Below are 26,701 nucleotides of genomic sequence, written 5' to 3'. Positions count from 1 at the left end.
ATTTGTTTTCTCATCTCTGAATTAAGGTAGTGTTCTTGGTGGCTATTACTTTCGACCAAGAGGGTAACAGAATTTCAGGCTTTGCTGGCTGTTGCTCCTTTTATGTTTATCTTTATGAAAGTTAACATGTGTCACACCCCAAATTTCTCACAAAAGTGGTGTTGAATTCTAAATAAGCTTATATACTTACTAACCTTTTTTCCTAAAACCTCACTCTCTAAGATGAGGAAAAACTCCATTCTTGGGACTTCCATAGGGTGTGTTAGCCTTTTACCTGTTTAGAATATCTCCTCAAGTATTTGTCTCCTTTGCTGACAGGATGAGGGGGCAACTTGTCACTTCGCAGAGGATTTCTTCCTGGATCTCCTCTATTCATCTGTGCTATGATATTGCTGAGGTTCCACCCCTCAGAATTTTAGCATACTCTATGAGAACACAAGCAGCATTGGCTGCTTTCTTGGGTCACGTTCCCATCAGTAAAATTTGCAGGACTGCACCTTGGTCATCTATACATATGTTCATCACACATTATGCTCCCTTCCAAGCCTCAAACCTTGAGGCTAGATTTAGGAGCATGGTGTTGCAGTCCGATCTCCTATTCCATCTAGAACTGCATGTGGGTCACCTAAAGTGGAATGGACAAGTGCAAGCAATCGAAGAAGAAAAAAGGGTTGCATTACCTGTTCAGTAGCTGTTCTTCAAGATGTGTTGCACATGTCCATTCCACAACCCACCCTCTTTCCCTTCTATATCAGAGTCACAGCAAGTACTGGCTTCCGGAGTGAAGTAATTGAGAGGGGTTAGGTGGCTCCACCCCTGTATACTCTTGGCTAGCAACATGAATGTTCAGAGAGTGCATGCTCTGCCCTGATTGGGACCACTATGGGAAACAATTCTCCAGCTTCGGTGCACTGGCAAACATATACGCACCTCTAAAGTGGAATGGACATGTGAAGCACATCTCGAAGAACAAGTTTGGGTGGAGGTTTTTGTTTTGTTTTTTTAACTAAAAAAAAATAGATATATACTTAGGTCATGTTAGAGGTTTACCAAAAATAACTTCATCCATAATAGGATTTTTTTTTTAAAGAATAGAAGGCTTTAAAGAATTTTAAGTAGTCTTGAAGAAGATCTAATTTAGAAATTTAAATATTAAACCTCATTTGTGAAGGAAGGGAAAACGTTTTGGAGTGAGGTGTTGCCTACACAGAAGCAATAGAGCAGAAAGCTATGAATACCTAACCTTTGGACAGGTCATAAGGTGTTACCTTCATAAAGATAGACTTTTTGAAAATTATACTTTGATTCATCAAGCATTTCCCATTTTTTTTGAACAACTTCTCCTCCAGAATATATTGCCATGTACACATATGAGAGTTCGGAACAAGGAGACTTAATCTTTCAACAAGGAGATATGATTCTTGTGACAAAAAAAGACGGTGACTGGTGGACAGGAACATTGGGTGACAAATCTGGAGTCTTTCCTTCTAATTATGTGAGACTGAAAGATTCTGAGGTAAAGAGATATGAAACATTACAAAGTCTATCCTTTTCGTGTCTCATTTGTCCACTTTATAATGTTCATTTGATGATTTCAAGTCAGTGAATCATATGGAGGGTTTTTTTATCTTACAACTTTATTGGACATGAAAAAAGCATTGTTACGGTGAAATTTGAAAGAGATATTCCTGTATAAACTACCATGGAGTACCCCAGAGGTTCTCAACAGGGGATTCACAAGCCATTTCAGGAGGGCCACGGGGCCCTGTGGCTAAAACCCAGAGCCTGAGCCACAGCACTCCGTGTAGGGCTGAAGCTGGGAGCAGCATGGCTGAATTTTGAGTCCCGGTGCTCCCCCTGGGGCAGAAACCCTGAGCCCATAGGCAGAGTTGGAGGGATACAGGGGTGTTACACCGTCCTCCCCCCTGAAACTACAGTGCAAGAGCAGGGCAGCCCCAGGGAAGCTCTAGCCCCCTCCACCTCCTTGTCTCCCCACGCCCTGGCCAGGTTGGAGGCGCAAAGCTTTGTCTTCTGCTGCTGCAGGGGGTTGAAGCTGCTCCTCAGCTCCCAGCCCCTTTTGCTCACACAGCTGGTAAGAGCTGCCTGGGTGAGCAGACCCGGCTGCAGGGGAGCCCTCCCGACACACAGCCGCTAGTTACCCCCCTGCCTGTAACCTGAGCTGTTTTCAAACTTTTTGAGCTGAGCCCCCGACCTTTTGAGTTATAATTTTTGGTTGCGCCCCACACCCAGACAGGCTGGGTGGCCTGCTGAGGTGAGTCAGGTGGTGTTCCCTTCCCAACCCCACCGTGTGGAGTTGTCTTGAGTCCCGCTGGCCCCAGCCTACCCAAAATAGAAGTCAAACTACACCTATTCCGGCACCCCCCCAACCCTGGCTGAGAGCCCCAAGTCCCCCATCTCCACTGGCCCCTAGAGTTTTTATAGCATGTTGTGGGGGGCCTCAGAAAGAAAAAGGTTAAGAACACCTGGAGTACCCTGGCACTTACCGTTATTAAAGGCCCGTATGGTATCATGTACAGCCAAATCAGAGTAATTATTGCTGTTTTCCAGTTAACAGTACTATGACCAAAGAGAATGGGCAGTAAGATATGACTTGAAACAATATAAAAAGGGGAAATATCCTAACATAAAATATTAATCTTTTCTTTCCAAAGCAAGGTATTGTAATAATGAACCCAAGGGAACAAGCCCAGGGGAAAAACTAATCTTACCCAATAGCCATATTCTGGTGAAGTTAGATTCATATCAATTTAATTCCAGAAGTTCTGAAACTGAATGCACTCCGACCACGTGTGTAGGCCCTGAAAGGGGGAATGTGTTTGTCAATATTGTTAGCTGGGGTGGACAAGGGCGGAGATTCGCTTTTCTTTTCTGGAGATGGTATCTTGTATTAAACCTAAGAGATGTTTTCTCATGCACATTCTCATCTATTTGAGAATGCAGTTGTCATCTATCAGTGAGTGTTAGCTGGGTCATTATGTGGTTGTCTGTATACACTTAAGTTCCTTCTTGCAACAAGATGAGAAATATACTGTATTCTACTGACTTACTGCACTTCTCTTCAACATAAAAATATTATGGGCAAGACTTTAAAAAATGGGGGTCTAAATTTAGGCTTCTAAACTCTTATTTGGATTGGATTTAGGTGCCTAAATAAGGATTTAGGAGCCTGTCTTTTGGTGCACATTTTTTAAAGTCTTGACATCTGTGTTAATGAGATATTACTGTCTCTGTGGGCTATATATATATAATATGGAATATTAGTGCTTATGTAGTCATCACTTAACTTTTTTCACTTTTTGGAAGGACTGAAGAGTGATACTTTTTTATCAGTAGTACAGTATGTAGATACTGAAAGGGCACTCATCTTTTCTATTAAAATAGAAAATACAGTTATCTCTTCTGTGATAAGAACAGGAGTACTTGTGGCACCTTAGAGACTAACAAATTTATTAGAGCATAAGCTTTCGTGGACTACAGCCCAGTTCATCGGATGCATAGACTGGAACATATAGTAAGAAGATAGATAGATATATACACACACACACATACAGAGAAGGTGGAAGTTGCCATACAAACTGTGAGAGGCTGATTAATTAAGATGAGCTGTTATCAGCAGGAGAAAAAAACTTTTGTAGTGATAATCAAGATGGCCCATTTAGACAGTTGACAAGAAGGTGTGAGGATATTGAACATAGGAAAATAGATTCAATATATGTAATGACCCAGCCACTCCCAGTCTCTATTCAAACCCAAGTTAATGGTATCTAGTTTGCATATTAATTCAAGCTCAGCAGTTTCTCACTGGAGTCTGTTTTTGAAGCTTTTCTGTTGCAAAATTGCCACCCTTAAATCTTTTACTGAGGGGCCAGAGAGGTTGAAGTGTTCTCCTACCTGTTTTTGAATGTTATGATTCCTGATGTCAGATTTGTGTCCATTTATTCTTTTGCGTAGAGACTGTCCGGTTTGGCCAAGGTACATGGCAGAGGGGCATTGCTGGCATGTGATGGCATATATCACATTGGTAGATGTGCAGGTGAATGAGCCCCTGATGGCGTGGCTAATGTGATTAGGTCTTATGATGGTATCACTTGAATAAATATGTGGACAGAGTTAGCATTGGGCTTTGTTGCAAGGACAGGTTCCTGGGTTAGTGTTTTTGTTGTGTGGTTGCTGGAGAGTATTTGCTTCAGGTTGTGGGGCTGTCTGTAAGTGAGGACTGGTCTGTCTCCCAAGATCTGAGAGTGAGGGATCATTTTTCAGGATAGCTTGTAAATCTTTGATGATGCGCTGGAGAGGTTTTAGTTGGGGCTGAAGGTGACAGCTGGTGGCATTCTGTTATTTTCTTTGTTGGGCCTGTCCTGTAGTAGGTGACTTCTGGGTACTCTTCTGGCTCTGTCAATCTGTTTTTTCACTTCAGCAGGCCCAACAAAGAAAATAACAGAACGCCACTAGCTGTCACTGGGCTGAGGGGCCCAGTGGGAGCCGCGATCGGCAGAACCTGCAGACGCGGCAAGTAAACAAACCGGCCCAGCCTGCCAGGGGCTTTCTCTGAACAAGCGGCATCCCAAGTTTGGGAAACACTGCAGTAGATTAAAGGATAAATCTAATCTCCACTGTTCATTATTTATGCAGTGCACTTTAAGAATAAATAAAACATGGTCCTGTTCTTGGATCTGACAGCCTAATGTTAGATATAACACAAGTGAGAGCAGCATGCAGGGGAGAGCAGAAGAGGGGTGAAGGTTTCAATAATATTACCAGCATTCAGAAGTACTGTTTTTCTGGGCAGACTTTTCATAACTCTGATGTGCAATAGGATTTTTGGATTTTCAGAGGTTGGTTCTCTATCTGGTTTAGCTGGAGCAATTTCGCCCACTGTGAACTCTGACTCAGATTGTATTATCATCTTCCCTTTAGATTGATAGGGTTCATGATCTGTCACACACCTGGAAACCTTCCCAGATTCTCCAAACTAAAAACACTCTTTCCTTCCTAAACTAGTGAAGATGTTTGTTTTTAATTATTCATTACTCACTATTACAGATAATATTTGGGGTGACAATCCATCTGAGAATTGCTACAAGGATAGATCCACTCTAGGACAGTCACTAACTCTTCAGAGCCTTCTTTTGGAAAATGCTGTAGCAAAGCCATTTTGGTAGTCAAGAGAAATAAACATATGAATATGTGTAAGTTTTATATTTGCCTTTTTATTTTAAGGTCCCTGGAACTGCTGGAAAAACGGGAAGTTTAGGAAAGAAACCTGGTGAGTTACGCAGTGTGGCAACATTTTATTTCTCCTAAAGGTTATATTTGCTTCTAACAAAGAGTAAGAAACTTAAATAGGAATGAAATCTCCTTTGAAACAATTTAATAAGTTGCTCATTCTTATTCTTCCCTCTTTCCCTAGGTATAGCCCAGTATGTTGTTACCTTTCTTTAAACATTTGCATCTGCTTTAGGGTTTTGTACAGCATCCATCACGGCAGTATCAAAGCACCAGGTGGTTACAAAACTCGCCAAAAAACTGTTGCCTGAAAGTGAATGTAAATTCACATAACTTGGGGATAGTGCATATAACAGGGCAGTTGATCCATGAGGATTCTGCAGTTTTATGTACATGTCTGATAAACATGGTGGTGAAGTACACATCCCACTTCAGATTATGGCATTCTGCCTGGAATCCTGCACAATTTGCTTCCCCCAGCAACCCACAAAACTGAGGGTTGGCCCTGTCTGTTGGTCAGCATGAAGGTTTCAGTGTTTCTAAATGCCCAGCCAACAGGAAGTGAAAATTCTAGTGAGATGGTTGAATGTTTTCAGTACTTTCTCTAAATAAAGGAGCAGCAAGAAGACTGGGCATTCTTGGCAGAAACTGGTAGTGGGTGGGGACACAGGGACAGCTATTTTCTGAATTTTCAGAAGCAATACAAAACTGATTAGACATGTCAGTGTTTATACAGAGAAGGGTCGTGTCTTCAAGCTGTATACGCACTGTGCTAAAAGGGGCCTAACTTTCTTGAGCTGGCTTTTGATTCAGTTGGAATTCTTCCCATGAGAATTCAACACTCAGAAATAATAAAGAATATATTCAGAATGCAATAGAGCTGTTTGTTTGTTTTCTGAAAGATTTCTAAGAGCCTCCTCTTTAACTTCCCGCTTCTCCCATGTAATAGGTGAAAATCTGAACTTGCAGGTATGGCATAACTTGTGTGAACTTGTAGCAATAATCCTCTATGTGTGTGGGAAAGGGGATATTCTGAAACCTCTAGTCTGAACAAATAATTCAGTTTCTGTATTTAAATGGTGATTTGTAAGAAAATAGGAGTAGTCTCATGTTCTGGCAGACAGATGAAGAGAGAGCCAATTTTTGCTCCCTCCAGCAGACTTGTACAGAATAATACAGTAGATTAATATCATAATTATAGCTTGCTATAGTGGAAGATGTGTATTTCTGAGTTTTATCAGTTAAAACTAATTTTGATAAACCCCACATCTAGTTTCTCTCTTCCTGCTCTCTTGCCCCTGAATAGCTTTAGCTAAAATCCAGAGGCCCACAGAGTTTCTCCAATAGCAGTATATCCAACTTTTCTGCGTAATAGCTTTACTACTTCACTTTTGTAGAGTAAAATGCATATAACTATCATCAGTTCTTCTCCAGCTGTAATCCTGTCATTGTCCAGATAACTTTAAAAATGCTGTCTGCAGCCTCCTGCTGGCACACTGGACATGCTGCACCTTCAGCCCAGCTTCCAATTCTGATGTCTGTCCTACTCTCAGCCACCAATTCTTCAGCCTGCTCCCTTGATTCTATCCCTTTTTGACTCCCTTGCCCCCACCTCAACTGTCCCCCTCTCTCATCCTCAGTGAGCCACTCTTCTGCATTTAAACATTTCATCATTTCCCACAACCTCAAGCCCCTCAACATCAGTCTGCCTCTTCACTCTGAACATTCAGTTCAAAATTGGATTAAACAGTGTCTCCATTTCGTATAAACTGCCTTCAACCACCTCCACTTTAGGTTACCAGGAAACTTTCTGGACAGATCTCAAGGCTTCTCTTCCATTCTTTATTTCTCAATTTATTTGCTGCCTTCAACACAGCTGACTGCTCCTATTTTATGAAAATCTCTCCCCGTACCTTCCAAGACTCTGCGCCTGTGATTCTTTCTCTTCAACTGGTCCTCTTCTGAGTTCCCTAGCCGACTAGCCTCAGGTGTCACTTCTTTCATCTATGTGCTGCCCCAGTATAACCTCATTCATTCTTAACTTCCATTGTTACCATTGCTGGTGGGGAGATAGATCTAGGAGTCAATCACCATTTCCTGCTGCTCTGTGCAGAAACACATAGGCAAGTGTGTGCATGTGCATGGAAGAGTCTGCTCAGTTGCAGATTCACCTCTCCATGGCTGGGCATGGTGTAAGGGCTCTCCTACTGCTTTGGCACACCATGCTGACAGCAGCTCTGGCTCTGGGCTGTTCTCTCTTCCTGTGACTAGACCCTCCAGCCAGGCCACTTCTGGCCTGCTTCTTCTGCGGAAAGCCAAGGCCAACATGCCGATAGTCTGGCAGCCTAATTCGAGAGATTGGGTCCAACTCAGGCTTTTGGGGCCTGCCCAGCCCTTGGCTGTGTGGTCTTCACACCTCGCCCTAGGTGGGCTGGTAGCGAAACCCAGCTTTACCCTCTACTCTGGGTTCCAGCCCAGTGACCTTGTACGAAGCAGATGATGTCTGTCTGTTCAGACCCACTTCTGTATCCCTGGGCTGCTTCCTGAGCAGCTAAGCCTTTCCCTGGCTGACTCTTCTATAGGTCCCAAGACAAAGGGGAGCCAAAGTAGTTATGAAGAACAAAAGGAAACTAAAAAGTCCATCCCTTACCTGTCCCAAGGAGGCTCTGACATTTTAGAAGTCTATAGTTAGGTTCAAGCCCCAGCTGGTCCTTCCTTCCAGGCAGCTTATTGACTCAAAGGTGTAGCCAATTGTTGACTGCACTCATGGTTTGCTCTTAAAAATTTTCAAGAGACCAAATAACTGACTTAGCCAAATGTATTGTCTAAAGACAAAAGAGTACAATACGAAAAGGAGAAGCAATTGTTATCTTGCAGCGTATTCACCTTACACAGGAAGTGTGCTTTAAAAGTACATATTCTTCTCTGAGTGCTGTCCCTGTGGGTGCTCCGCTCCAGGTGACGGTGCGTCCCAGCGCCGTTGATCGGAGATCTTCGGAAGCAGTGCCTAGTCAGGATGGACGTGCTCAGCTGCTGTCTCGGGGTCTCGTTAGAGTCTGTGCACACATCCTGTGCCCCCCTCAGTTCCTTCTCAACCGTCCTTGGCTGAAGGCAGGACTCGGGGCAGTGCTAACACTCTTCCCTGGTCTCTGAAGGAAACAATCACAAAAATATAGAAATAGGTAGTTAATAACATCCCAGTTGTTTCCCTTCCTTTAGAATAATTACTTAATTTAAAAAAAAACAAAAAAACCCCACTTTTGTTCCTCAAGCTTGTCTCCCGTGGAGATACTCTCCCCTGGCACTCCAAGTTCAACAATGCCAGGGGCTTCAGGATTTAAAAAGTGTCTCCCCTGTCAGGACTCTATGCCAAAGTCCAATGGACATTCACGCTAGATGAAGTGCCTAGGTGAGACACACGTCCCTGCTAAGCACCTCCACTGCACAAGCCTCAAAACCAGAGCTTGTCGTGACAGAGACCTGTGGCTGAAAATTATTCTTATGCGGAAATCCCTGCAGCCGCCTCCGGAGAAGGGCACTGTTAAACTCTCTCCCTCATGCTCCCCAGCCAGGTCTGAACCTATTGGGAGCACGGCTTCACCCTCTCAGGCAGAGAGGCAAGAAGCCCAACTGTCTCCAAGCAGAGACTTTCACAAGGGTAAAGGTTCTCCTGCAAGATCCTTACCCTCAGTGCTGTTAGCGCCGAAGGCAGGAGCCTCTGACCATCCCAGCACTTCAGCAGCTTTCGCGGAGCGCAGAGCCAGGGACCCAACTTCCTGTGCAAGGAAGATCTCCTCAGCACCGGCCTCTTCAGCACCAAAAATAGACCTGGTGCCGACAGCGCGCTCTGCTCCTGTGCCGACAAGAACATCGGCACTGAGCCTGCCTGCTGCTCACATAGCAGCAGCAGACCTCCCGCAGGGCGCACACAAGAGACCCGCAGCACCGGGGAAAGCTAAACAAAAGTCTGTGCATGCCTCTGAGCAGAGACCTCGCGCAGCGCACTCAGACCCAAGGGAACAGCAACAACAGTTGCTGAGTCAAGATGACCTTTCAGTGGCACCTGAGCCTAACTCTCCGCTCCTGGACACACAGTGCTCACTCTTTGACCAGCCACTGTCCCCACCTGATCTGGCCGCCTTCACTGACAGCAAGCCTGATATGCAGCAACAGCAGGAGTTCTCCCCACCTGCCTCTCCTCCTCCACTGAAACCTTTTACACTTCAGACCACGGTGAACAACCACCAGCTTCAGTTTCCCTACTTCGCCCCACCGTGGGCTGCACCTTATTTCTCTTATCCAATGCATTTGCCTCATTGGTACCCTTGGCCAGCTCCTACTGCCACTCAACCTCATGCTTCTTGCACGAGACCACAAGCTCCTTCTGTGCCTCCATCTCCAGCTCCATCTACTTCTAGAGGACCTGAACCCCCCTCGGAAGATGTGGGCCAGGGACCATACCCTGATTCGCTGACTCCTAACTCTCCATCAGCTCCAGACAGAGCCCTCATGCCTCCGCCTCCACAGAATGTGGACGACCTGAAACAGTTCCAGGAACTTTTCAAGAGGGTGGCACTCAGCCAAGACATACCTTTAGAAAACATCCAGGAGACACCACACAAACTCCTCAAAATCCTTCAACCCTCTGCACCCTCAAAGATAGCACTTCCCATAAATGACGCACTCCCAGAACCAGCTGATGCTCTCTGACAGACCCCGCCTCTATCTTACCAACTTGCAGAAAGGCTGAACGCAAATATTATGTTCTTGCTAAGGACGTAGACTTTTTATTCTCTCACCCACAACCAAATTCTCTTGTAGTGGATGCAGCGACCCACAGGACAAAACAGTCACACTACTGGCCCACCCTGCAAGACAAGGACCTCAAACGTGTTGACACCCTGGGTCACAAGGTTTATACCTTCTCCACTCTGCAATTCAGAATTGCAAACTACTCCACCCTACTTGCAAGCTATGACATTGATAACTACAATAAACTCTATGACTTTACTTCACATGTTCCAGAGGACAGGAGAGCAGACTTTAAATCAGTCCTTGTCGAGGGCCAATTTGTTTACAAAATGGCCCTACAAGCATCTCTAGACATGGCGGATACAGCTGTCCATACTACCACAGCTGCTGTGGTTATGTGTAGAGCTTCCTGGCTCTCTGCATCAGGTATCCCCAAAGACCTGCAGACCAAAGTGAAGGACCTCCCCTTCAGTAAAGACAAACTTTTTTTCCAAACAAAATGGACAAGGTCCTTCACACCATGGAAGACTCTAGAGCAACCCTACGCACCCTGGGCATCTACCCATCAATTCCCAGGAGACAACGGTATCAACCTTACCAGAGGCCACATACGCAACAGTGTCACTGGCCTCAGAACAGACCCCACAACGTGCCTAGAAATTGCCCTAGATCTCCTAAGCGCAGACAAAACCAAGCGCAAACAGCTACTTCTCACCCTCCGGGAAATAAACAACAAATTTGAAGCGTTGGTCGAGGGTCTGCAGGACCACTCCTTAACTCCACTGCCTACTTGCCCATTTGGCCACGGCCTCCAGACTTTCCACCATGCCTGGCAGAAGATTACACAGGACCGTTGGGTCCTAGAAATAGTTCAGTCCGGCTACTCCACCCCTTTTATATCCCACCCTCCTACCCTTCCCCATCCCTCTTCAGGGACCCCTCTCACAAGCACCTACTTTGGGTAGAAATGGATCATCAACGTGATCCATGATCAAGTGGAACCTGTGCCGACACAACCTCTACCTTCTGACCAGAAAAAGACAGGGGGATGGAGGCCTATACTAGACCTATGCCAACTGAACAAATTCGTAAGCATACAAAAATTCAAGATGGTCACACTGGGCACAATAATACCTGCGCTGGAACAAGAGGACTGGTTCACAGCCCTCGACTTACAGGATGCCTATTTTCACATATCCATTCATCCGTCCCACAGATGCTTCTTATGCTTCACAATCGGACACGAACATTTCCAATACAGGGTACTCCCTTTTGGACTCTCCACAGGACCGAGAGTATTCTCCAAAACCCTAGCCATAGTCGTGGCCCACCTCTGCAGACATGGGATTATACTTTTCCCCTACCTAGACAATTGCCTCATCAAGGGCAACTCATATGCCGAGACGCTTCAAGTTACCCATTTCACCATCTCACTCTTCCACACTTTGGGTCTACAAATAAACGCCCAAAAATCTACCCTGATGCCTACACAGCAGATCAAATTCATTGGCGCTCACCTGGACTCAGTTCGAACCAGAGCCTCACTACCACACACCAGATTCCTCACTATCCTACACTTCACACGTACGCTCTCTGTTTGTCCCAGGATACAGGCAAGAATTTGCCTGCAGCTCCTTGGACACATGGCAGCCACTACCTTCGTGGTCAAGTACTCCAGGCTGCACATGAAATGTCTTCAGGGTTGGCTCAACTCAAATTACAAACCCAGCAGGCACAGCCTCTGCACGCTACTGACTCCTCCAGCGAACGTATTAGCTTCCCTGCAATGGTAGACGAGACCAGAGAACCTTTGCATGGGCTTTGCCTTCCAACAGCAATCCCCCACGCTCATGCTCATCACAGACGCTTCCCTAATCGGCTGGGGAGCACATTTGAGGGGACACAGGGCACAAGGCCGCTGGTCCGTGCCAGAGACGCGTCTACACATAAACCTCCTAGAGCTCAGAGCAGTGAGACAAGCCTGCCTTCACCTTCTTCCCCTCATAAAGAACAAATCTATCTGGATCCTAACGGACAATATAGCGTGTATGTTTTACATCAACAGACAAAGGGGAGCACAATCGCACTCCCTAGGCATGGAAGCCATCCGATTATGGAATTGGTGCATACAAATTGTTGCATCATACATACCCGGCTGTCACAACACTACTGTCGATGCGCTCAGCAGACACTTCTTCAGAGAACACGAGTGGGAATTGCACCCCGCAATACTACAACAGCTCTTCTCCCAATGGGGCACCCCGTCAATAGACCTCTTTGCCACAACCCAGAATTGCAAATGTCACCTCTTTTGCTCCAGAGCGGGATTCGGGACTGCATCCCTCGGAGACTCATTCCTCATCCTGTGGAACAACTCTCTCCGATACGCCTTTCCACCAATCCCTCCGATACACAGTGTCCTTCGCAAGATCAGAGACGACAAGCCCCAGGTCAGACTCATTGCCCCAGCTTGACCGAGACAGTCGTGGTCCTCCATGAACTCTCCCCAACAGACCAGATCTCCTTTCCCAGGACAACGGACAAATTCTTCACCCCCAGCTCCAGAAACTCCACCTGACAGCATGTTCCTTCATGGTTCCAGACCCATGAATTAGCCTGTTCTGAGCAAGTCCGATATGTCCTCCTGCATATTAGAAAAGACTCCACTCGTAAAACTTACCTGCAGAAGTGGAAGCAGTTTTCCCTGTGGTGTTCAAACAAACAGTTATCACCCCATATCGCAACCCTTCCTAACATCCTGGACTACCTCCTAGAACTAAAACAGAACGGACTCTCGCTCAGCTCCATCAGGGTACACCTAGCGGCCCTTACCACCTTCCATGATTCGTTAGACGGATATTCACTCTTTGCCCACCCCACCATAAAACACTTCCTCATGGGCCTACAAAATCTCTACCTTGAGATTTACTCTTCTGCAGCTGCATGGAATCTCAATCTCATTTTTCACAGTCTTATGAAACCTCGATTCAAGCCCTTAGCTACTTCATCTCTTCTTCATATGTCCATGAATGTAGCCTTCTTGGTTGCTATAACATCAGCAAGGAGGGTAGGGGAAATAAGCGCCCTGATGGCCTACCCTCCCTACACAACCTTCTCCAAAGACAGTAACCCTGCGACCCCACCCTAAATTTCTCCCTAAGGTGGTATCCACCTTCCACCTTAACCAACCAATATACTTACTACATTCTATCCCAAACCTCACGTGACTCCACCCAAGGCAACGCTGCACACCCTCGATGTCAGACGAGCACTGGCCTTCTATTTAGACAGGACTAAACCATTTTGTAAGTCCTCCCGCCTATTTGTCTCCACTACCAAGCAATCAAAGGGTGCAGCCGTTTCTAAACAACGACTTTCCAAGTGGATCTCTGACTGCATCAGATCCTGTTACCGCATTCAAAATGCTCAACTGCCCAAAGGCATCAGAACTCATTCTACTCGAACCATGTCAACATCTGTTGCTTTCCTCCATAATGTACCTATTCCTGATATCTGTAAGGTGGCCACGTGGTCCTCTGAACACACATTTACTAAACACTATGCTATCACACAGGATACCACGGCAGACACCATAGTGTGCCATACAGTACTGTCTACAGTACTCACTGTCGCAACTCCAAAGTCCCACCAGCCTTAGTAGGTACTGCTTCATATTCACCTGGAGTGGAGCACCCACAAGGACACCACTTGAAGAAGAAGAGAAAGTTACTCACCTTGCAGTAACTGAAGTTCTTCGAGATGTGTGTCCCTGTAGGTGCTCCACGCTCCGCCCTCCTCCCTCTACTCTGGAGTTCTGTACTGACTTCTCCACGGTAGAGAAGGAACAGGAGCGGGGGGCTGGGGCGCACGTGAAGCTTGCTCAGGCAGACTCTTAACGAGAAAGCAAGACAGCAGCTAAGCTCATGCGTCCCGACCAGGCACTGCTACTGAAAATCTCCGATCAACGGCGCTGGGACGCACCGTCACCTGAAGTGGAGCACCCATAGGGACACACATCTTGAAGAACTTCAGTTACTGCAAGAAGAAAAGGAGTACTTGTGGCACCTTAGAGACTAACAAATAAATTGGTTAGTCTCTCAGGTGCCACAAGTACTCCTTTTCTTTTTGCGAATACAGACTAACACGGCTGTTACTATGAAACAAGTTACTGCAAGGTGAGTAACTTTCTCTTTCAGCTAGCAGTATTTATAGTATGATTTTAAAAGTTACAAAACTTTTTACGTGTCACTAAAATCCAACCCCAAGTTCGTATCTGTTCCTTAACTTGTTCTGTTTTGTACTTTCCTTACCTCTATTTTGGATACTACGTCCCAAATCAGTTGGGCATAGAGGTACATCCCAACCTGTGCTAGGACATGCCACTACACGTATCTTGGTTTTGACAGGCTTCCTGTTTTTAATTCCAAAGCTGACTTCAGCTTTGGAAAGTGTTGTCGGATATTTGATATGGGTGAACAGAATTGTGGGGAGATCGTAATGTGTTCAGTTAACATAACTTCCCAGCACATGGTATTAATGATGTGTGTGTGTGTGTGTGTGTGTGTGTGTGTATTATATTAATATTGTGCATGTAATACCCATTAATGTGGTGTATACTATGCCTAACATATATGTATCGGCTAATAGTTTCGAGCAACCTCTGGTTAGGCTCTTGCCCCAGCTAGCCTTTCCTTCACAGGGCTAGCTCAAGAGGTCTAGTCCCTCTCTGTCAGCCACCACTGAGCACAGCTTTTCCTCTTTTATCTCCTCCTTCCAGGCATGACATCTTGCAAGGGTGTAACCGAGAGGGGCTGATTGGGCTCACAGGCTCTCATTAATCCCTTCTTGGTCATTGTGGGAGCTGTCTTTCTCTTCCGCTGAATCTCCAAATACCAGTGTGACTGGGACAGGTTATGTTAGGCCATCCCAAGACTAAGACTGGTCTGTGCAGAGATGGCTTTTCATGCAAACACTGTGTCACAAATAATACAACACAAAATATGCCTCTTGAAAACTCACAAAAATATTGCACCATAAATAAATGTCTTAATCTAGGCATACTTAATCTCAAACAAATGGCAAACTCAGTACACTTCCTGGGAGACCTACTCAGCCTAACTCAGTTACCACATCACCTAGCTAGCTCCCAGACTCATTCTAGCCATTGCCAAGTAAAAACTGCCTCTGTCTCCAGCCTGTAGAACAAAACACACACACAAAAAAACCTGCTCAAAACCTGCCCGGAAAAAGCTTCCCACTGAGCTCCCATCATTAGAGACCATTCATCTGTGAGCTATCTGGGGCTCTAAGTCCTCCTATTACTCCACCCCAATTAGGCCTAAAAAGATCTCCTGTACAAATGCCCCTTAGTTCCTTTGGCTCATAGGTGGCTACTCAATCACAGCCACGTCAAAGACCTAGCTTGTCAAAAACTAAACTCTCAAATCCTCTTCCACTGTTGACAACTCCACTATCCTCAGTTTACCACTGGGTCCCAATTGTTATAATATTTAGCACCACCTCCCTCTCTCTTTCGGGAGTCCTGTCATTAAATCCTGCCTTGTTTTATTTTCCAAAACGTTCATTTCCTGTCTGCTTCCATTGTGACAACATTTTTGCAGGGTTTGATTGTTGCAAGCCTTTCTCTCTGGCCTCCCGAAAACATGCCTTCCCCTGAGAAGTCTGTCCAAATAAGTGCCACCAAAAACATTCCTTGCAAAATGCTTCCATCATTGTCAATCTCTCATTGTTGTCACTGGCTATCTGTTGCCTTCCTTAATCAAACTAATCTTTGTTCTTGCCTTCAAAACTCACCACAGCATACCTCTCTGCTCTTGTATCCTTTTGTTCCACTCAGTTCTCCTTTAACCCATACTACTGCTCTCTGTGTCAACCTCCTCTTTCTGCCATTGTGTACAGTGTTGCCAACTCTCACAATATTTGAGTATTTTATATAGGCCTCAGCTCTTGGAGCCATGTGATTGTGAGGATCTCACAGTTTTTTAAGTTTCTAGCTGGAAAATATGAATGGTACAGGTTCAAAACCCACAAGGCAAAAAAAAGAACCCAAACTCTGTTCTTTAAAATCTTATGATTTTGGGGGACTTGACTCATTTTTTGAACCCTTGAGGTTGTCAATACAGTTTCTTTCATGTAAATCCCTATACCTGGAACTCCCTCTCTGACTCCTATCTGCAACACCTCCAACCTCTCCTCCTTCGGGTTTTTTCTCAAAATGTGCTACTTCTGGTAGCCATGAACAGTACAGTCTATCTTTTTTTTTTTTTTAAGTGGTGTGTGGCCCTCATGATAAACACTACTTCCCAAGTGACTGCAGAATCTTCATCCTAATCTGCCCCCAACCAACCCTGTACTATTGTCTTCACACATCGTTTTGTTCCTAACTTATGTGTGAACTCTTTGGGGCAAGGCTCTGATATCTGGTAAACTGCTGTCCATATCTGTGGCACAGCATAAATGGAAAGTAAAACCAATTTGATGGCAAGAAGTGCATAGTGGACCTACTGTACTAATGAGATATGGCACAGTAAATATTGCATGCTAAACTTGGGTACAGGTTCCATTTTTCAGATTAACAGTAAATAGAACTTTTTTCTCTTTCAATTTAACAGAAATTGCCCAAGTTATTGCCTCTTACACAGCAACAGGACCTGAACAACTTACCCTTGCTCCTGGTCAACTGATACTCATCAGAAAGAAGAACCCAGGTGGCTGGTGGGAGGGAGAGCTCCAAGTTAGTGACTACTACTGTTTTTGTAAAATTCCACATCCATATTTTGCTTTATTTTTCAAAGGATGGACAGATCAGTACCTCGGGGGGGGGGAGATTATTATGCAACCAAAATATTTGAAGCATACACCTTCACATTAGTTCTTTAAAATAAAATATAAAATTATCTAAGGTAATAGCAAGGCATTTTGCCATGCTATGGGTAATAGAAAGATACAAAGGACAAATTTGGGGCTAATCAACTCTATTTCTTCCACCGGTCTTGCTAAATTTCTTTTGGTCTAAACTCACCATTTAAACTGGTCATTTTTTTCCGTTGAAAAGATTAGTGGGTCTCAGAGTGATAGTCAGTTAATTTCTTCACTGTCTGTCCTTTCTTCACCGTTAATCTGCTCAATAAATTAATCAGTAAGGGTATGGTTGCCTAATGTTTAACATAGGCGTATTTTTATCCACTATGTGTAACAAAATTAAGTGTGATTAGGAAAAATTAAAAAAAAAATTGCTTTTGACTTTAATTTAAAAGAAAACTTAAGTGATCCATTATATTACCTAAACTAACTGACTCAGTTTTTCTCAAATGAGAGCATATCTTGTGTGTATATTAAAAGAAATGTTTAAAGCTGGTTTTGGAAGTTTCAAGTTGGCCGCTGTTTCGCCGCTGTTTCAAGTTCTTCATTCAGTGGGACTGTTTTGTCACAAGGGGGGGCTATCACTTTTACGAGCCTTCTCTGCAAGGCCCAGTTTAATGAAAAAAGAAAAAAAATGATTAACTTTTGCCAGTAAAAAGCACTGGATGTCAGAAAGTTTTAAAGTGATAAGATGCTTTAAAAATGGTTAATATTGTTAATACTATTAAAATAACCAACAAGTATGTTTTGTTTTGTTTTTCAATCTTTAGAACTTGCTTCAGGTCAGTTCTGAAACTTTGACTTCGGTGCTTTTTAAAAACAAACCTAATTTTTTTTTCAGGCCCGCTTTGCAATCAAACTGATTTTTGTGTCTATGTGGTGACAATATTATTCGAAAGAGCAAAATTATATAAGTTTTTGTAATGCATATGCTTGAGTTTATCCAAACCTTAAATATTCACTACCATCTCCTCCCCTGCATATTTCTTTCCTGGTGGTTCTTCTCTCTCCCTTTGGGAGATCCCCTCACAAGTTAATTTCATCAGCTTACTACATCACTCTTAATTTATAATGTAAAAGGTTCAAACAAGTTTTATTGCTGCCAATAAAAAAATACTTTAAAAATAGAAAAGTTAAAACAGGATGCCTTTAGCAAGACTAACCACAATCAGCAACTAACAAGCAGTGTAAATGTTGAAACAAACATTGGACTTTTATTGTGTGAAAAGCCATCTTTACCGTGAGTTCCCATAGTACCTAACTGTAGAACAGGTTTAACATTTAGGGTGTTTTTTTAATGTTTCATTAAATGGCTTAAATTGGGATTAAAACAGATTTAATTTTGTATTTAATTTTAAAAGCTTTAGGAACTGCTGTGAATACATGCTGCAAAACTCCATGCCTGCCAGGGACTATACTAATGTCCTTCTCGACTCTCATCATAAAATCAAGCCTGTAGTTGAATGAGAAGTCAGATTCACAAATTACAGAACACTTTGTATATAACCCAACCAATGCTGCAGGACATCTAACACAGCTTTTAATACTGCAACAATTCTTGCTGTAACTTGGCAACATCAGAGAGACACCAGCAACCTAATAGTATTTTATCTGAAAACGTTTTGCCTATTGTTGCTACAAGTACTGCTGAAGAGTACTGTAGTGGAATGAAATTAGGAGGGGGAGGAAATCTATTTTTTTCTGTAGCATGTTTAGTTTGCTCCTTTGACAGCATTTTATAGTCTGTTTCCTGTGCTGGTTGCCTGGCTCTTTCATGCAGCATCTGGGAAAAGAGAAGCATTAAAAAACAGAAGTATGGTTGTAAAACATGAGTGGCAGGAGGTCTCAGGAGATGGTTTAGTATCGAACTACTTTTAATTCAATTTTTAAAAACATGGCTATGTTTCCAGTGGACACTTTTTCTTTTAAACTGCGGAAGAACCTATTTAGTTTGATTTTTGGCTTGAAATAATGTTTGTTCATAATTGTCCATCAAAAAGAAATAGAATCTTCACTGTAGCTCGTCTGAAGGAGCTGGATTAAATATTAGCCAGAGTGACAATAAAGATAAAATAAAATCAAATGCTGTAGGACTGTTTTTTCCAAACAGAACAGAGATGTGTATATATATATAAAATAAATATATATAAAATCAGGCATTATATTCTGTTAGGCTTAAGGAGATCTTCCAGGACTATTTGGCTGTTAATAATCTATGCAGACTTTGAATCAGATCTAAAAAAATTAGGTTAAATTGGTAATCCAAGACGTAATACTGCACAGATGGCTGCTTTCACTAGAACAAAGATATTTTTGTTATGCTTTAAAAGGCAAACTTCAGTATAATATTAGAAATACTTACATCTTCATCCAACTACAAAAAGTAAATAGCTAAAAAAACACACACAAATCTTAAAAATAAAGAATTAGCACTAAAATTAGAAGCTGCCAATTTTACAGTTGTTGGTCAGAAAGATTTAAAAACCATTTCCCAGGCTTCTCTTCTGGTTCTTAGCTGGAAAGAAGAAGTTCATTGACAAAATAATCTGAGATTGTTCCTGTGAAACATCTAGCCCAGTTTTGCAGACAGGAACACTGGCATTGCAAGATCTGGATCAGATCTGAGTTCCATCTAGTTAAGGGTTCTGTCTCTAATTAATAATGCTCAGTACCAGATATTTCAGAGGAAGGAGTGACAACCCTGCAGTAGGCAGATATGACCTCCACATTGTCTCATCCTGATTTCCCTTAGTTAATTTGGTTGAAGCTCTGAAGCATGAACTTTAATATCCCTTTCAAAATTTGTTATTAATTATAGCTGGAGATTCTTGATATCCATATAAACGTCCAGTCCTTTTTTTTTAATCTTGCTACGCTCTTGTCTGAATAAAAACGTGGAACGCATTTCCTATTCCACAGCGTTTGTCATTATTTTTGTAGCAATTGGTAACTGTTTGTGTATGTATTGTATGTTTATAATACTACGGCTATAGTTTGCTGTTCTCCATGTCCGCTGAAGGTAGGACAAGAAATAATGGAGTTAATCTGCAGCAAGGGAGCACTACGTTAGATATGAGTAAAACCTTTTTAACTATAAGGGTAGTTAAGCTCTGGAATGGACTTCCAAGGGAGGTTGTGGAATCCCCATCGCTGGAGGTTTTTAAGAACTGATTGGACAAACAGCTGTCAGGGATGGTCTAGGTACTCTGGTCTTGCTTTAGTGAGGGGGCTGAACTTGATAACTTCTTAGTCTTTTCCAATCCTACATTTCTATGATTCTGTACTCTAATTTTAGCTTTTTAGAAATACAATGTGGGAGAAATCAATGTTTGCCAAGTAGAAAAGATACTTACATGAGTATCAGAATGTTTCAGTGCTCTTAAAAAAACCCAACTGTCTATATGTTCTTTAAAATCATTTGGCCTATTTCAAAGTGGTCAGTGTAACTTCAAATATAAAATTAAAATGTAGACTGAGTTACCCTGGCCTGGTCTGGGGGTCTGTTGATGTGCTTAACCCTCTGAAAAGAATTATTTTCTCATTAGGCACGAGGGAAAAAACGACAGATAGGATGGTTCCCTGCTAACTATGTAAAACTTTTAAGTCCTGGTACCAGTAAAACTACGCCAACTGAGCCACCTAAATCAACAGTATTACCTTCCGGTAAGTAATGCAGTAATATTCTCAAAATATTTGTTCATCTGTGTCACTTGTGTAGTTTAGAACTGGACATTTCTAGGGAATTAACTGTTATACTAGTCACTTGGGTTTCAAAGTTCCTTTCTAAAATATTTCATTTTTCTTATAAAGAAACGGAGTACTTGTGGCACCTTAGAGACTAACCAATTTATTTGAGCATGAGCTTTCGTGAGCTACAGCTCTCTTCATCGGATGCATACCGTGGAAACTGCAGCAGATATTATATACACACAGAGATCATGAAACAATACCTCCTCCCACCCCACTGTCCTGCTGGTAATAGCTTATCTAAAGTGATCATCAAGTTGGGCCATTTCCAGCACAAATCCAGGTTTTCTCACCCTCCACCCCCCTACACACAAACTCACTCTCCTGCTGGTGCCACAAGTACTCCTTTTCTTTTTGTGAATACAGACTAACACGGCTGTTACTCTGAAACCTGTCATTTTTCTTATGAATTTCTATACAATTTCTTTTTCATCTATAGAGTATTTTCTCATCTAACTTTGATCATATGCCTTTAGGGAAAGAAGACCAGTTGGGTTAACATGGAATATATCTGTCATACATATTTGCTTATTTTAATGCTAATGAAAGGATACAGGACTGGTAGCCCTAGAGACTGAAATATGCTGTCCACTAAAGATCCAGCCCAGGCAGTAACAAACCGTCCTACTAATGTATGTTAACTGTGGCAGGACCAGGTTTAGGGGTGAGAAGATAGCTCATTCTTATGTCCTGCTGAGTTTGCCAGTTTGGGTGGTACCTTTGTGGTAAGGACACTTGCCCATTAGGATCTGAAGTGAGACAATCAGTTTGTTCCACATAAGCCATTGAACGATATCCAGATGGTAATGTCTTCCATTGTTGTTGACTTGGCTTGGACTTACATTTGTACAGTACTTCCCTGAGCTATTCTCTAACCATTATCATTCCCTTGAGCGAAAAGGAGTCTATTTCTAATTGACTGTGTATAAAACATTGGACTTACACACTGACGCACCAAGCGTGCCGTCTGTCTTGATTTTCTGTCTCCAAATGTCTAGGAAAAGTAGTCCTAAGTATTTAAATGCTAGGGAACTAGATAAATCATGAAATTATAATGGAATACTCGAATGACTGAAAGCTGTCATCTGATATGTTCAGAGACCTATTTGAAAAGTATGAAATAAGTTTTTGGTGAAAGCAGGTGGCCACATCAGAAAAGTCTGCATCCCAAGTGGCACTAAATGGCCCTCTTCTTGGTAGACTTAGCAGGGAAATAAAAAAGTCAACTGGCATGAAGACTGATCTATCCTCTCACCACTGGTGAGGTAGCTCCCACCAGTTCAGGCGTGGGGCACACAAGCAAGGCATTGCAGAGGCACTTGTATTTTCTGTATTATAGGGCTGACAAGCTAGAACCTTTCACAAGCGCTAAAAATGTTCTATACAAATACATAAACATTCCAGTAATGTCTTTCATTATTGGTATCATGAATATTGGACACACCATCAAACATGATTGTATCAAATACAACTTTATATTGATTTTGGAGAGTGTGTGGAAGAAAAGAGACTGTCTTGTCTTTCCTTTTGTAATGATGATGTCCTCATTTGGCATGTGGTCAGTCTAATTGGGTGTCTTTATGGACGAAGTCTGGAGGTATGGGCTGGTGGAACCGAATATAGAAAGGTTTTTGTGCAAAGGAGCCACTTATGGCTGTGGGGAGTAGAACTGAGACGAATGTTCATAAAAGGAGAGTAGTAGTGGCCAGAGTAGTGCATAGAGAGGGGTGTTTAAAATGTGCAGTAGCACATGATGTCTGGAGTTTGAAAGGGAAGGACTATCAGAGGCTGGTACCAACAACAGTTTGATATGTAGCCATTTTTTCCTCTTTCTGCTTGCGCTGCCACTATACTTGTTGTTGTTGGGTTTGTGTATGTGCGTTCATCATAACATAACATGAATTGTGTGACTTTGGACACCTTTTTAAATTCTGTTGCATGGACACTTTTTGTCTATTGGGACCTTGAGACTTTCTTAATTTCTCACTGCTTTATATCTGTCCCCTTCGAAACCCGTGATGTGAGCACTGTCCTCCTAGTTTGAGAAATGAGCAGGACTCCCTTCATAGCCTGTGAGTGCCACTTCTGTATTGCCACAGGTAAAGAGGTTATTTTATAGAAATACTAGGAAACCTCTTTCCAAGCATTCCTACTTATTTTAAACAATTAAGTGTGCTGCTTCCATGGTATTTGTAGCTTGTGCTGACGTGGAGACAACCAGACAGGAACCTGGGCTCTGATTCTAACCCATGTAACAGATGATGTGTTTAAGATAATCCCTGGGCCAACTGCACATCTCTCTCTCTCTCTCTCTCTCTCTTTTTTTTTTAAACAGAAACAGGGGTACATCTGCTTTAGGCTACTTTTATAGCTGTCTGTGGGTTTTGGAGCTGCTGTCACTGCTAGGAATGCGAGCAAATTGGGATCATTCCTAGGGCTTTCCATCTGAGATGAGGGTACAGTAGAACCTCAGAGTTTAGTAGTTTACATTTAACACGGTACTGTACTGTATTTGCTTCTTTTTTGTCTCTGCTGCCGCCTGATTGTACACGTCTGGTTCCAAATGAGGTGTGTGGTCGACTGGACAGTTCGTTAACTCTATTGCTCATAACTCTGAGGATCTGCTGTATATTCAAAACTCAACTAGCAAACTTAAGTGTAGTGGGATAGGACCAAATTCAGACTTTATTTGGCTTGATACAGTATTAGTTGGGACAAATAACAATGGATGACAAATTACATTTTTTCTGCTTAAAAAACAGAATGCTAAAAATGTATAAATGTTAGAGGAACTCTGCACTGAAATGTGTACACTGTATGTAGTCAAATGTGGAAATTAGCTTGGATTAGTTATCTGACTCCTCCTTAGCGTGATAGGCAAAGCAATAATTAAAAGGAGTCATAACAGTCTCCAAGTCTCTGGAGAAGTAAACAGGAATTATTCTGAGTTGTACAAGTGCTATCACGGAGTACTGGGAGGAAATTAAGAAAGAGAAAATTAATGCTGAATATCATGGAGCTGTTTCCTGACACAGATCATTACACTGTCAAAATGATCTTTTGCGGGGGAAAATACCAGAAGCCCCATTGCTTGGAACGTAGAACACAACAGAAAGGAAAAGGAAATAAGTTGTTGTTCTTTTGTTTAAAAGAGAACACAGCCCTACCTGGCTTGGGAGAATTGGGCCAGTTTTCTAATTTTCTTTTCTATTGTGATTGTGTGGAGCCATTGTGTCCTGGGAGCCACTCAGACATACTGAGTTCCATGATAAGAAAATAGAAAAATATATTGCAGGCAACAATTTTGCCCTGGCAAGAGGATGGGTTAAATGACCTAACAAATTGTCTGATTTTTTTTTTCCCTCCCCCAATCCCCCTTCCACACCCAGTCTCTAATTTCTGATATTCTAAACATCTCTAGCAGCATTGGCACCAGTCAGCTTGCTTTCTCCTGACTGGAGCTGTGTTTAGTAGGTGGCTTTCTCCCCCTTCAAAGAGAAGTTATAATACTTCGAAGAAAGAGTCCATTCCCTAAATTTGTAAAAGTGGGAGTTCGAAAATGTTATGTATGCCACAGTTATTTGTCAGCTGACCAGTTCTAGCTGAGAGAGTAGGCTTTGTAATGCTAGAGAAGATCCAGAACATGTGGGATTGATTTGTCTCCTCATAAAACCATTGTAGAGCTTTTGTGGGTAGAATAACCATAAAACTAAAGTTAAATGGCTGTAGAAAACTAATATCTAATCCTAGAACAAGTTTTGACTTTCTGAAAGTCAATCTTAATATGTAAACCCATCTTATTATTTGCTGAGTATTTTCTAACCAGGGAAGTAGTGCAGGCAGTAATCATTATTGTAACTTGAAGACACTTACATGTGATATTTTACTGAAATGTTACCGATGCCATAGATTTGTTCATTTATCTTACAGTGTGCCAAGTAATTGGCATGTATGACTACACTGCACAGAATGACGATGAACTGGCATTCAACAAAGGCCAGATCATAAATGTCCTGAACAAGGACGACCCAGATTGGTGGAAAGGAGAAGTGAATGGACAAGTGGGTCTCTTCCCATCCAATTATGTGAAACTGACAACAGACATGGACCCAAGCCAGCAATGTAAGTGACCTGTTTACTATCTTACTGTTACTGCTTATGTAGTATTTTAAAATGTAACATGCAGCATTGCTGTGATTCTGCTCTGGTTTGCAGAACTCAAAGCTTGACCACTGCTGCATTTGCCAAAGTCTCTTTGAAGACCTTCTGTAAAAGAAACCTTATTTTGTGTTTTGGTTTTTTTAGTTCCATCCCCTTTGTAGCATGTTCCCTTTTATCATTTTTGCATCATGCTGTTTACATGCCTGACTCATTTTCCTAGCTTGAATTTTGCTCATTGTTTTGTTTTGCTTATGTGTTGTTTTCCTCCTTTTTCTAGGAATCATATGTTGTCCATCCCCCACTCAGGCTTGAAAGTCCTCAAAGAGACCCACTATCCCATATCACTGCCCAGAGGGATGATGGGAGATGCAGCCTTGATCATGTGACTTCCAGCATGATCATCTACTGCCTTCTGAGTAGAAGAACACACTGCAGAGCAGTTTACCTCATTTTACATTAGTTGCATGTAATCGCAATGTTTGAGTTAATTATCTACAGATATAGAAGCAAAATTACAAAAAAAAAAAAAAAAAAAAATACACAGGATAGTGGGTCCTTTTGTGGCTTTCATAGTTACCAGACTAATTTTTTCCACCTTTGCACAGGTGCTTTCAGTAGTTTTACAAATAATTTTAAATGTGTATTTTAGCCTTTTAAAGGTAAAGAATAAATAAAATTTCTGCAATGCAATTTTGTTCTTGCAAAAAGACCCACTATCAAGGAATGCTGCATGTGCTATTAAAATTGTTCCAAATGTCCATAAATCTGAGACTTTATGTATCTTTTTTTATTGTTCACTAGTCCAGTGTTATCTATGTCTTGTTTTTTTCTATTACAAAAGAACAGAAAGAGTTAGATCAGTTTAAGGAACTTTAACACATGCCCGATTGGTATTTTGTTCCAGTTCTTATACTGTTTGTATCATGTGTTCCTTGTTGAGTGTGTAATACATTGTGGACAGAAGAAATTAATTTCCTTCCAATGCAAGAGATACTATCCTTGCATAATGCTGTAATCCTTATTGCAATTGACTTTATTTTGCACAGTTATTTGTAGCTACAGTACGAAAGCATCTTTGTTTTGTTTGTCTCAGATTTGTGTGGTTTTTGCATTTTCATATCCGAAATCAGTTGAATATTACATTCATGTGGTCTTTGAAAATTAACATTATTTTTTTTCAACCTGTTACATGAAGTTTTATTACCATCGTTACTTTTACATGACTATGGAACATCATCTTTTGAACAAGTAATTATCTTGACAAGAAAGAATGTATAGAAATATCTCCCTGCAATTAATTTCCAATGTTTACATTTTTTAACTAGACTGTGGAATTTATACAAATTAATATTAAATGGAGCTTACAGTCAAGTTTATGTAGTAGATGTGCTGTAGCCTAAGCCATGTTTGTCTTTCAAACATTAGTTATAAGCTCTTAATGAAATGCCTGGTGCTCTCTGCACCGGGGGCGGGGGGGGAAGAACCATGCCTCAAGCACAATATAGCCGTTTTACTAATGACTTTAACGTTTAGTCATGTTCTGTTCATGTATTTCTAAATTTCATGCTGGCGGTGTCGTAGAGTTCCTTCCTTCCCCCTTTTCATGTGGTGCAAAGAACAAGTGAAGCTCCTTATTCAATTGCACTTCAGTATTTTCATTGATATGAATGTAAAATATATAAATATATAAAAACCTGCAGCTTTAACAACTGTAATACAGCCTTTACAATTAGTCACATGTATAGATAATTAAATTCTTCGTATAAAAAGCTAGACCAAAATGTGTTTGTCTTCTTGTTGCTGTGTACAAACAGAATTTGACAAGTGGTATTAGTATGTGTAACAACTTAACCATACATGAATAAGCTGAAACTCAGCTTTTAATACAGAGGGAAGTTGTGGTGTTTCCTTT

General features: G+C 42.1%; 1 protein-coding gene across 5 annotated transcripts in view; it reads left to right on the top strand.

The window, feature by feature from the left end:
• The window catches only part of ITSN1 (intersectin 1), a 226,089-nt gene that overhangs the window by 167,015 nt on the left and 32,373 nt on the right, over nucleotides 1–26,701 (top strand). For 4 of the 5 annotated variants that reach the window (XM_077818938.1, XM_077818930.1, XM_077818923.1 and 1 more), the window contains 6 exons: nucleotides 1,350–1,516; nucleotides 5,242–5,287; nucleotides 16,632–16,753; nucleotides 20,427–20,544; nucleotides 24,559–24,750; nucleotides 25,067–26,556. In XM_077818938.1, coding sequence (XP_077675064.1) covers nucleotides 1,350–1,516; nucleotides 5,242–5,287; nucleotides 16,632–16,753; nucleotides 20,427–20,544; nucleotides 24,559–24,750; nucleotides 25,067–25,068 — 647 coding nt within the window. In that variant the 3' untranslated portion in view covers nucleotides 25,069–26,556. Of the gene's footprint in view, nucleotides 1–1,349; nucleotides 1,517–5,241; nucleotides 5,288–16,631; nucleotides 16,754–20,426; nucleotides 20,545–24,558; nucleotides 24,751–25,066; nucleotides 26,557–26,701 lie in introns of those variants that run through there. The other variant, XM_077818952.1, reaches the window with a different exon arrangement.

This window comes from Eretmochelys imbricata, chromosome 1, assembly GCF_965152235.1.
Source record: "Eretmochelys imbricata isolate rEreImb1 chromosome 1, rEreImb1.hap1, whole genome shotgun sequence".
Lineage (NCBI taxonomy): Eukaryota > Metazoa > Chordata > Testudines > Cheloniidae > Eretmochelys > Eretmochelys imbricata.
Note: the sequence above shows the minus strand (reverse complement) of the source record. Positions and strands in the feature narration are given on the sequence as shown.